This window comes from Bos indicus, chromosome 5, assembly GCF_029378745.1.
Source record: "Bos indicus isolate NIAB-ARS_2022 breed Sahiwal x Tharparkar chromosome 5, NIAB-ARS_B.indTharparkar_mat_pri_1.0, whole genome shotgun sequence".
NCBI classification, from domain to species: domain Eukaryota; kingdom Metazoa; phylum Chordata; class Mammalia; order Artiodactyla; family Bovidae; genus Bos; species Bos indicus.
In genome coordinates, this window is record NC_091764.1 from 31,293,063 (window position 1) to 31,304,867 (window position 11,805).

General features: G+C 41.3%; 1 protein-coding gene across 1 annotated transcript; it reads right to left on the minus strand.

Moving 5' to 3' along the window:
* Nucleotides 1-458: 458 nt before the first annotated feature.
* Nucleotides 459-2,798, minus strand: LOC109558360 (olfactory receptor 8S1-like). The gene is made up of 2 exons (XM_019959800.2): nucleotides 2,026-2,798; nucleotides 459-621 (listed from the first exon to the last, which is right to left on the minus strand). Exons 1-2 carry the CDS (start codon nucleotides 2,796-2,798, stop codon nucleotides 459-461), a joined length of 936 nt encoding a protein of 311 aa, XP_019815359.2.
* Between the last annotated feature and the right edge of the window lie 9,007 nt (nucleotides 2,799-11,805).

Consider the following 11,805-nt stretch of genomic DNA (forward strand, 5'->3'; position numbering starts at 1 on the left):
GCTGTAGCTCATTGACTTAGTTGCTCTTCTGTATGTGGGATCTTAGTTCCCTGACCAGGGATTGAACCTATGTCCACTGCATTGCAAGGCAGATTCTTTACGACTGGATCACCACAGACGTTCTTGCACATGTCTTTTTGAGTTAGTATTTTCATTTCCTTTGGCTCTATTCCCAGAAGTGGAGTTGCTGGGACATTTGGTGGATCTATTTTTCACTTTTTGAGAATTCCTCTATATGGTTTTTGAGAAAATTTTCTTGTGTAGTGACTGGGTCATCTGTGGATGGATGCCATCAATTCTCCATCTTGCTTGACTAGGGAAGCGCACAAGGGTCAGAGGAACTAAGACTTCCATTTGGGACAAGAATTCATGCTGAGATATCTTAGAAATGAAGCTCTCTATCTCCTCTTCTTCCCCATGACTTTTCCTCTTATTATGAGGAGGCAGTAGAGTCTGGCTTAGAAGGTGAGCCTGGGCTTCCTGGCCAGCATCCTCCTAAGAGCCGCCTTCACCTCCTGGTTCTTCAGACTGTAGATAAGGGGGTTCAGTAGTGGAGTCACCACACTGTACTGCACAGATAGAACTTGCTCCAGGGCTGAGCCAGAAGCTGGAGTCATGTACCTTGAAGGGAATTGTGCAAAGGAATAAAATGAGCTCAGGACAACAGATACTTGGCTGTAGGCAGCCAGGGTCCATCCCATCCCAGACTCTGCAAAGAGGGTCCTCTGGGTTGAATTAGCTATCACTGGTAGAAGCATCTAGAAATGACTGTATTATCATGAGAAGTCAGTCATTTCTGCCTTCAAATACCTCCATACATGAGTGATCTTATGCTGAACATTATAGGAGCTGCCCTAAGGAGAAAAAGGAAGTTCTGCAGTATATGAAGTGCTCCAGGTTAGAAGAGAACTAAAAATGATTTCACGCATTTCTATAGTACGTCATACTTTTCAAAGTGTTGAGAATATGAAGAATGTTTTCTCTTCTTTTTTTTTAAATATATACAACTGTATGTTCCCATCTTGTCATGATTGCTCCTTACAAAACTATATGCTAGTCCAATAATGCTGTCATTTTCCCCAACATTTATGGCTCTTGAATTATCCCCGAATGACAGCACATTTTTTTTCTAACGCTCAGTGGAACAAACATTTGTCTGTTTTAGCACATTTAGCACCTTTGGCTTAGAAAAGAAGCCAAGACCTGTAAATAAAGTGAAAGATAAAACTATGTTTAGCACGATATGAATGCTAAATGATTATGAATCCAATAATGGTAAGACTAATTGTGCAAATCCATCTCCAGATTCACTAGTAGAGAGCACAGGCCACTAGTGACTCTATTTCCTGGGAAGCAAGGGCTCATCGACTAGAGCTGTTTATGTTTGAGAGAAAGGTGGTAGAAAAGAGCTTGAGGTTTTCAAGCCAGTGAGACTCAGTTTATATTTTGCCTCCATTCTTAGCTTGTTCAGGCAACTTTGATAAAGCACCTAGTTACTCCTGAAACTCAGTTTTTTTAAATCAGAAATTGAGCTTAATAACATTTATCTTGTGGTATGACACATACTAAAATTGATCTTGATTGTGCAAAGCAGTTGTTGTAAGTAGCTGCCTAATTAATAGTTATAGGACAAATAGGCTTTGGATCATCATCTTTCAGTAGGAAAGAGAAATGGCATCTATTTCAAATACAATATATTATATATATATTTTATCAAACTCTGAATAAAAGCCTACTAAGGTCTCTCTGATTCCCTTCCAAAACTCCCAAAACGTAGGTTAATGAAATTAGGAAATCCTTTAGTCCTTGTATAAGCTTATTTTTCAGAGTTAGACAACTGAGGTCTCGGAAAGAAAATAAATTTTTAATACTCCACACAGCAGAGCCAGAACTAGAACTCAGGACTTCTGAATTCTTGTGCAGTTCTTTTCTTACTACTTTGCAGTGCTCTGTTCTACAGAACACCATTAATTTCAAGTGAAAAATATCCCACTTCCACATTCTGGAGGTATAGCAATGACATACCTGAAAACTCCTGAGCCATAAAAAATGGTGACCACAAGAAAATGAGATGAACAGGTAGAGAAGATCTTATTCTGACCTGAGGCAGAGTTGATCCCCAAGGCTGTCATGATGATATGGGTGTAGGATCCCAGGAGTAGGACAAGGGTCCCAAGGCCCAGGACCACCATGGTGGTCAGGATGGAGGCAACGTTCATGTAGGGGTCAGAACAGGCCAACAGGAGCACTGGAGGAAACTCACAGGCAAAACTGCGGATGAGGTTGGGACCACAGAAATGCTGCTGAGCCAGGAGGATGGTGTTAAGCAGGCCAGTCCCCATTCCTATGGCCCAGGAGGCTCCCACTAGGCCAATACATATCTTCTTATTCATGGTCACCACATATGACAGGGGGTGGCACACAGCCTGGTACCGGTCATAGGCCATGACTGAAAGGAGGCAAGCTTCAGTGGCCCCAGAAAATATGACCAAAGAGATCTGGGTGAAACATTCAAGGAAGGATATAGTCTTCCACTTGGAAAGTAGGTTCTCTAGCAGCTTAGGCACAATGACTGAGGAATAGAAAGCATCCAGGAAGGAGAGGTGACTGAGGAAGAAGTACATGGGGGTGTGGAGGTGGGAGTCAGTCCTGATCACCAGCAGCATCAGCAGGTTCCCTGTGAGGGTCAGGAGGTAAACCACCAGGAATGTTACAAAGAGTACTGCCTGGATCTGAGGGTTGTTGGATAGTCCTTGGAGAACAAACACAGTGACTCTGGTTGTGTTGCCAACTTCCATGGAGCATTAGAGATTCCCTTCAGAGGCACAAGAACAGAAAAGAATGGTCCAGTGTGCTATGAGTCTCAGAGAATGTCTGGAGATGAGATGCTATGAATAAAGCTTCAGGGCTGACCCAGGATGGATTGTGTAGCAGAGGCAACCTTGCCATGTCAGACCTCATCAACACTTTCCAGCTCAGGGCAGTAATCTATTGGCTAAGGTGGAGGTGTAAAATGGGAAAGAAATATGTAGAGAATCAAACCTAAAAAGAAAGGAGAAGAGAAAAGAGATTATTCAGGCTGGAGAAGGAAATGAAGGGAATAGAAATAGACACCAATGCACTGAGAACTGTCATTCTCCAGTTTCAAAAGGAACAAAGTTCAAACAACTGGAAAGCTCACTGGCATAGTGAGTAAGCAATAAAGATATTGACTGGTCATCTGGCTGATAGTCTATGATGCACGTTTGAATGACTGGCAGAGGTACTGTGACAGCTGTTGATGCACAGAAGCTTTCTCTGTCACTGTAAGTTCATGAATAAATAACTTGGGTTTCTCATTAAAGAATAATCTAGGAAAACTAGATGGTTTCTAAAGTTCTTTCCAGCTTAGAAATTCTAAAGAATGGGGAATAATCTTCTTTGGATTGCTCTGGTACTAAATGGAAAATTTCCCCCTTTTGTGTCAACATAAGCAGAAGCAGCACAGTAGTAGCCTCATTTCACAGAAACCTGGTGGAAGAAAGCCCTCAAATGGGAGACAAAGGTTGTGTACTGCAGTGACTCCAAGGGCTTCCCATTCCAGGATTTTTGTGAATTTATAATGTCCACTGTTTGCACTGTCATCTCTGTACTTAACATGAGATTCCATGAAGGCTGTGCTATTCTATGAGTTGGTACTAGAGGATTTGGATGAAGCCAAGTCAAATTTGGAGCACCTTCTGTGCATCACAGAGATGGTAAAAGAAAAAAAGAGGAGAGATAAAAGGCCGCCTAGAACATGTGGCTAAATGGGGAGTTAGTGCATTTAGTATAGAGCAAAGCAAGTTACAATATTGACTTCTCTCCCCTTGAACGGTGACTCAGGAGGGTGATAAATGAGAATATGATCTCTATTTATGCCTTGTACAGTCATGAGTTCTCAGAATGGATAGTTTTAAGATAAGATAGAGCTGAATGAGAATAATATTTGTCTTCGCCTGGGCTCCCTAGGCCGACAAGAGATGCTCTCAGTTGAGGGCACCTGAATGTCATTCTTTCCAACACTGGAGCAAAAGCCACCTATATGGCTAGGGCTTCATGAGCTTCCCTGAACTTTGTCCTTCCTTTATAAGATGCAGAGGTGGTGCTTCTGAGCAAGGAAATATTCCTATAGTCCTTCTGTCCAAGGGGAAGTTTTCTTGACTTTGCCTCTAAAATAACAATGGCCAGAGGGACTTGATCTCAGCTCTAGACCTTGGAGAGTGTTGGTGGTCCCTGGAGAGGCCCTTAAGCAGGAGGCCTGCTCTGATCTGAATGAGTTCTCCAGGGCCAACATTCCTTCCCTGTGTTATTCTTGTTTCAGTGAGTTGCATCATCCAAGAGTTACCCATGGGTGGCCAATAATTTCTAAAAATAAAAATATAGAGAGAGTCTTAAGTTTTCTTAGTTCTAAACCTTGGAATTCCTTCTCCTCTTCCCTCCCTCCTTTCTTTCCTTCTCTTTCTGTTAAGTTAAAAAAAAATATATATATACATCTATTTGTTCAAATTTATTTTCGCTTGCAGTGGGTCTCTTGCTGAGTGTGTGCTTTCTCTAGATGTAGAGAGTGGGGGCTCCTCTTCGTCGCTGTGTGGCTTGTAGGCTCTAGAATGAATACTCAGAAGTTGTGGTGCAGGAACTGAGTTGCTCCCTGTCATGCGGAATATCCTGGACTAGGGATAGAACTCATGTCCCCTTCATTGGCAGGCAGATTCCCAAGCATTGTACCACCAAGAATGTCCTCTTTTTCTTTCAATTTTAAATAATATTTATGATATAGAAATATAATGATACTATATATAATAGGAGAAAAGATATTTTAGGTATTGTAAAATTGAAAAGTATACTAAAGATATTTTCATGATAGCAAGAGAAAATACAATTTTATTATGTTATCCAAAATTAATTATTTTATTTATTGCAATTCAAAAAAAATCCAAATAGATTAAAAATCATAAAACTGTTTTGGGTTAGCAGATGCAAAGGAGTATGTATAAAATGAATAAACAACAAGGTCCTACTGTGTAGCACAGGGAAGTATTGTTAATATACTGTCATAAACCATTATGGAAAAGAATATAAAAAAGAAATATATATATATGCATAGCTGAAGTTTTTTTATGTACAGCAGAAATTAACTCAATATTTTAAATCATCTAACTTCAATTAAAAAAGGAAAAAAACAAAAAAAATTTTAAACTGTGATTAAAACTTTTTGTTATGGAAAAATTTAGACATATTTAAAATAAAGAGAATACTGTAATAATTCTTCTTTTTCCATTCTCCAGCTTCAACAATTATCAACTCGTTGACTATTATCCATCTTTGACCACATGGACAGAAAAAAATGATCTCTATGCTACACGAACAGTCAAGCATCTAAAACACGGACCTGTTAAAAGGAAGAAGGGAAGGATAGGTATTGAAGAGCCATTATCAGTCTTTGCCATGGATAAGGACCTAATGATGGTTGACTGAATAAATCCCTAGGAGATCAGTTTAGTTCGGTTCAGTTCAGTCACTCAGTCGTGTCCAACTCTTTGCGACCCTATGGACTGCAGCATGCTAGGCCTCCCTGTCCAATGCCAACTCCTGGAGTTTACTCAAACTCATGTCCATTGAGTCAGTGATGCCATCCAACCATTTCATCCTCTGTCATTCCCTTTTCCTTCTGCCTTCAACCTTTCCCAGCATCAGGGTCTTTTCAAATGAGTTAGCTCTTCACATCAGGTGGCCAAAGTATTGGAGTTTCAGCTTCAACATCAGTTCTTCCAATGAATACTCAAGATTGTTTTCCATTAGGATGGACTGGTTGGATCTCCTTGCAGTCCAAGAGACTCTCAAGAGTCTTTTCCAATACTACAGTTCAAAAGCATCAATTCTTTGGCACTCAGCTTTCTTTATAGTCCACCTCTCATATCCGTACATGACTACTGGGAAAACCAAAGTTTTGACTAGATGAACCTTTGTTGGCAAAGTAATGTCTCTGCTTTTTAATATGCTGTCTAGGTTGGTCATAACTTTTCTTCCAAGGAGCAAGTGTCTTTTAATTTCATGGCTGCAGTCACCATCTGCAGTGATTTTGAGCCCCCAAAATAAAGTCAGCCACTGTTTCCACTGTTTCCCCATCTATTTGCCATGAAGTGATGGGACCGGATGCCATGATCTTCATTTTCTGAATGTTGAGCTTTAAGCCAACTTTTTCACTCTTCTCTTTCACTTTCATCAAGAGGCTTTTTAGTTCCTCTTCACTTTCTGCCATAAGGGTAGTGTCATCTGCTTATTTGAGGTTATTGATATTTCTCCTGGCAATCTTGATTCCAGCTTGTGCTTCTTCCAGCCCAGCATTTCTCATGATGTACTCTGCATAGAAGTTAAATAAGCAGGATGACAATATACAGCCTTGTTGTATACAGCTTTTCCTATTTGGAACCAGTCTGTTGTTCCATGTCCAGTTCTAACTGCTGCATACAGATTTCTCAAGAGGCAGGTCAGGTGGTCTGGTATTCCCATGTCTTTAAGAATTTTCCACAGTTTGTTGTGGTCCACATAGTCAAAGGCTTTGGCATAGTCAATCAAGCAGAAGTAGATATTTTTCTGGAGAACTCTTGCTTTTTCAGTGATACGACAGATGTTGGCAATTTGATCTCTGCTTCCTTTGCCTTTTCTAAAACCAGCTTGAACATCTGGAAGTTCATGGTACAGGTACTGTTGAAGCCTGGCTTGGAGAATTTTGAGCATTACTTTCATGTGAGATGAGTGCAATTGTGAGGTAGTTTGAGCATTCTTTGACATTGCCTTTCTTTGGGATTGGAATGAAAGCTGATCTTTCCCAGTCCTGTGGCCACTGCTGAGTTTTCCAAATTTGCTGGCATATTGAGTGCAGCACTTTCACAGCATCATCTTTTAGGATCTGAAATAGCTCAACTGGAATTCCATCACCTCCACTAGCTTTGTTCGTAGTGATGCTCCCCAAGGCCCACTTGATTTCGCCTTCCAGGATGTCTGGCTCTAGGTTGGTGATCACACCATTGTGATTATCTGGGTCGTGAAGATCTTTTTTGTACAGTTGTTCTGTGTATTCTCGCCACCTCTTCTTAATATCTTCTGTTTCTTTTAGGTCCGTACCATTTCTGTCCTTTATTGTGCCCATATTTGCATGAAATGTCCCTAGGAGATGACAAAGAACAATATAGAAGGAACTTGGATTTTTCACTCTTGACTATCAAGTACATGTCTTGGATTAAGAGAAAAATAATCTTTCATTTTGTTTGATACACTGTTTTGGGATCTTTTTTGTAATAGCTTAAGCCTTTATCTTTCTAAAACAGATTTCCTAACTGACCAATTACCTCCAACTTCCCACTACAAAAAATAAGGTTGCATTTTTTTTAGTGTCTTCAGAAGCAAGTCTATTATGTTTGAGAGGTACATTAGGTGCTCTATTAGGTATTGAAAGAGCATATTCAAAGTTGGGATGCTCTGGATTTGACTTTCTGTTGGGCTTCTCCTGTGACCTATGTGTATGTGCTCATTCTTCAGATCAGCCAGGAATGTGTGTGGACATGTGAGCAGCCTCAGCCAGGAACAAGCTTACTTCACACATGATTGAAGCTGGATGTGCTCAGCTGGGCAGCTGATTGGTGGTGGCGGCAGTGGTGGTTAGAGCCTGCAGTAGGGAGCCCAAGGAGAACCAGGAAAAGCTGGCAGAGAACTGAGTAGGCACCCAGGGCAAGCCTGTGAGGAAGGAGGCTGAAGGAGGAGCACGAGGAGTCTTGTAAAATATTATGATACAGGAAGAGGCTGGAACCCACCAAAAAAAAAGAGACCTTATACCCAAAGAGAAAGAAGAAGCCAAAACGAGCCTGTAGGAAGAGTGTAATCATGTTAAAATCAAATCCTATGCCAGCCAGGTGGGCGACCCACAAATTGGAGAATAATAATACTGAAGAAGTTCTCACACTTTTGTGAAAGTTCTGAGCTCTACGTCAGGCTTCCCAGCCTGATGATCTGACGAAGGGACTGAGAATCCCCAGGGAATCTGACTTTTAAGGGCAGCAGAGTTTGATTACAGAACTTTCACTAGACTGGGGGAAACAGAGACTCTTGGAGGACATGAACAAAACCTTGTGTATGTCAGGATCCAAGGGAAAAAAGTAGTGACCACACAGGAGACTGAGCCAGACCTGCCTTTGAATGTTTGAGGGTCTCGTGCAGAGGTATGGGTCAACAGTGGCCTGCCTTGGGGACTGGGGCACTGGCAGCAATAGTCCTGGGAGGCATGTGTTGGCATAAGTCCTCCTGAAGTTCTCCAATAGCCCTACTATAGAGCCTGTAGACTCTGTAGACTGAGATGCCTCAGGCCAAACAACTAACAGGGAGGGAGCACAACCCCACCCATCAGCAAACAATTAGACGAAAATTTTACTGAGCATAGCTCTGCCCACCAGAAGAAGATTCAGCTTTCTACACAGCCAGTCCCTCCCATCCTGGAAGCTTGCATAAGCCTTGAATTCTCATCCATCAGAAGGCAGTCAGAAGAAACAAGAACTACAATCCCACAGCCTCCAGGATAAAAACCACAATCCCAGAAAGCTAACCAAAATGATTACATGGATCACAGTATTGTAGCAAAGGGACTTGTGTAACTCAGTGAAGCTACAACAAAACATGGTCCACTGGAGAAGGGAATGGCAAACCACTTCAGTATTCTTGCCTTGAGAACACCATGAACTGTATAAAAAGGCAAAAAGATATGACACTAGAAGATGAGCCTCCTAGGTCAGAATGTGTCCTATATACCACTGGGGAAGAGTAGAAAAATAGGTTCAGAAACAGGGCTGGGCCAAAGCAGAAATGGCACACAGTTGTGTATGTGTCTGGTGGTGAAAGTAAAGTCCAACGCTATAAAGAGCAATATTGCATAAAGACCTGGAATGTTATGTCCATGAATCAAGGTAATTGGACATGGTCAACCAAGCTAGGTAGCATATTGAAAAGCAGAGACATCACTTTGCCCACAAAGGTCCATCTAGTCAAGGCCATGGTTTTTCCAGTGGTCATGTATGGATGTGAGAGTTGGACTGTGATGAAAGCTGAGTGCTGAAGAATTGATGCTTTTGAACTGTGGTGTTGGAGAAGACTCTTGAGAGTCCCTTGGACTGCAAGGAGATCCAACCAGTCCATTCTAATGGAGATCAACCCTGGGTATTGTTTGGAAGGAATGATGCTAAAGTTCAAACTCCAGTACTTTGGCCACCTCATGCGAAGAGTTGACTCATTGGAAAAGACTCTGATACTGGGAGGGATTGGGAGCAGGAGGAGAAGGGGCCGACAGAGGATGAGATGGCTGGATAGCATCACTGACTCGATTGATGTGAGTCTGGGTGAACTCCAGGAGATGGTGATGGACAGGGAGGCCTGGCATGCTGCGATTCATGGGGTCGCAAATAGTCAGACACGACTGAGTGACTGAACTGAAGCAGGATGTGGCAAGAGTGAACATCAACGTTTTAGGAAACAGTGAACTAAAATGAAACAGGAATGGGTGAATTTAATTCAGATGACCATTATATCTATTATTGTGGGCAAAATCCCCTAGAAGAAATGGAGTAGCTCTCATAGTTAACAAAAGAGTCTGAAATGCAGTACTTGGATGCAGTCTTAAAAACGACAGGATGATCTTAGTTCCTTTCCAAGGCAAACCATTTAACATCACAGTAATCCAAGTTGATGTGCCAACACTAGACCCAAAGAAGCTTAAGTTGAATGGTTCTATGAAGACCTACAAGATCTTCTAGAACTAACACCAAAAAAAAAAAAAAAAAAAAAAGTCCTTCTCATTATAAGGGATTGAAATGCAAAAGTAGATAGTCAAGAGATACCTGGTATAACAGGCAAGTTTGGCCTTGGACTACAAAGTGGGCAGGGCAAAGTTTTGCCAAGAGAACCCACTGGTTATAGCAAACAGCCCCTTCCAACAACACAAGACAACTCTATACATGGGCATCACCTGATGGTCAATACTGAAATTGATTATAGTCTCTGCAGCTGAAGATGGAGAAGCTCTATATGGTCAGCAAAAGCAAGACCTAGAGCTGACTGTGGCTGTGATCTGAACTCCTTGTTGCAAAATTCAGACTTAAATTGAAGAAAGTAGGGAAAACCACTAGGCCATTCAGGTATGATCCTTATGATACTAGTATCAAATCTCTTACGATAATATGGTGGAGGTTACAAATAGATTCCAGTGTTGTTGTTCAGTTGTTATGAAGTATCTAACTCTTTGTGACCCCATGGACTGCAGCATGCCAGGCCCCTCTGTTCCACTGTCTCCTGATGTTTGCTCAGATTCATGTCCTTTGAGTTGGTGATGCTATCTAACCATCTCATCCTTCACCTCCCCTTTCTCTTTTTGCTTTCGATCTTTCCCAGCATCAGGGTCTTTTCCAATGAGTCGGCATCAGTGGCCAAAGGGTTGAGCTTCAGCTTCAGTATCAGTTCTTCCAATGGATATTCAGGGTTGATTTCCTTTAGGATTGACTGGTTTGATGTCCTTGCAGTCCAAGGGACTCTCAGGAGTCTTCTCCAGCACCACAATTAAAAAGTATCAATTCTTCAATGCTCAGGTTTCTTTATGGTCCAACTCTCAAATCCATATATGACTACTGGAAGAACCATAGCTTTGAATATATGAACGTTTGATGGCAGAAAGTAATGTTTCTGCTTTTTAATATACTATCTAGGTTTGTCCTAGCTTTCCTTCCAAGGAGCAAGCAACTTGAAAAAAATTTAATTGAAAGATAATTGCTTTACCGAATTTTGTGGTTTTCTGTCACACATCAACAAGAATCAGCCATAGGTACACCCATGTCCCCTCCCTCCTGAACCTCCTTCCCATCTCCCTTCCCACCCCTCCCTTCAGCCTGTCACAGAGTCCCTGTTTGACTTCCCTGAGTCACACAGCTAATTCTTATTGGCTATCTATTTTACATATGGTATTGTAAGTTTCCGTGTTACTCTCTCCATACACCATACATCTCATCTTCTCCCTCCTCCCCTCCCCCCATATCCATAGGTCTGTTCTCTGTCTGTTTCTCCATTGATGCCCTGAAAATAAATTCATCAGTACCATCTTTTTAGAGTCCATATATATATGTGTCAGTATATGATGTTTATATTTCTCTTGCTGACTTACTTCACTCTGTATAATAGGCTCTAAGTTTGTCCATCTCATTAGAACTAATTCATGTGCATCATTCCTTTTTATGGCTGAGCAGTATTCCATTGTATGTATGTACCACAGCTTCTTTATCCATTCATCTGTTGATGGACGTCTAGGTTAGCAAGCGATTTTTAATTTCATGGCTGCAGACATTGTCTGCAGTGATTCTGGAGCCCAATAAAATAAAACTTGTCATACTTCCACTTTTTCCCCATCATTTGCCATGAAGTGATGGGACAAATGCTATGATATTAGTCTTTTGAGTGTTGAGTTTTAAGACAGTATTTTCACTTTCCTCTTTTACTCCATCAACAAACTCTTTAGTTCCTCTTCATTTTCTGCCATTAGAGTGATATCATATGCATATCTGAGATTGTTGATATTTCTCCTGGAAATCTTGATTCCAGTTTGTGATTCACCCAGCCCAACAATTCACATGACGTACTCTGTATAGAAATTAAATAAGCAGGGTAACAATATACAGACTTGATGTACTCCTTTCCAAATTTTGAGCCAGTCTGTTGTTCCATGTCCGGTTCTAACTGTTGCTTCTTGACCTGCAT

Coding starts and splice junctions, on each gene's coding strand:
- LOC109558360 (XM_019959800.2), bottom strand. CDS start 2,798: ATGGAAGTTGGCAACACAACCAGAGTCACTGTGTTTGTTCTCCAAGGA. Junction 622..2,025: donor TATGGCTCAGGAGTTTTCAG/GTATGTCATTGC, acceptor ATTCCCTTCAAG/GTACATGACTCCAGCTTCTG.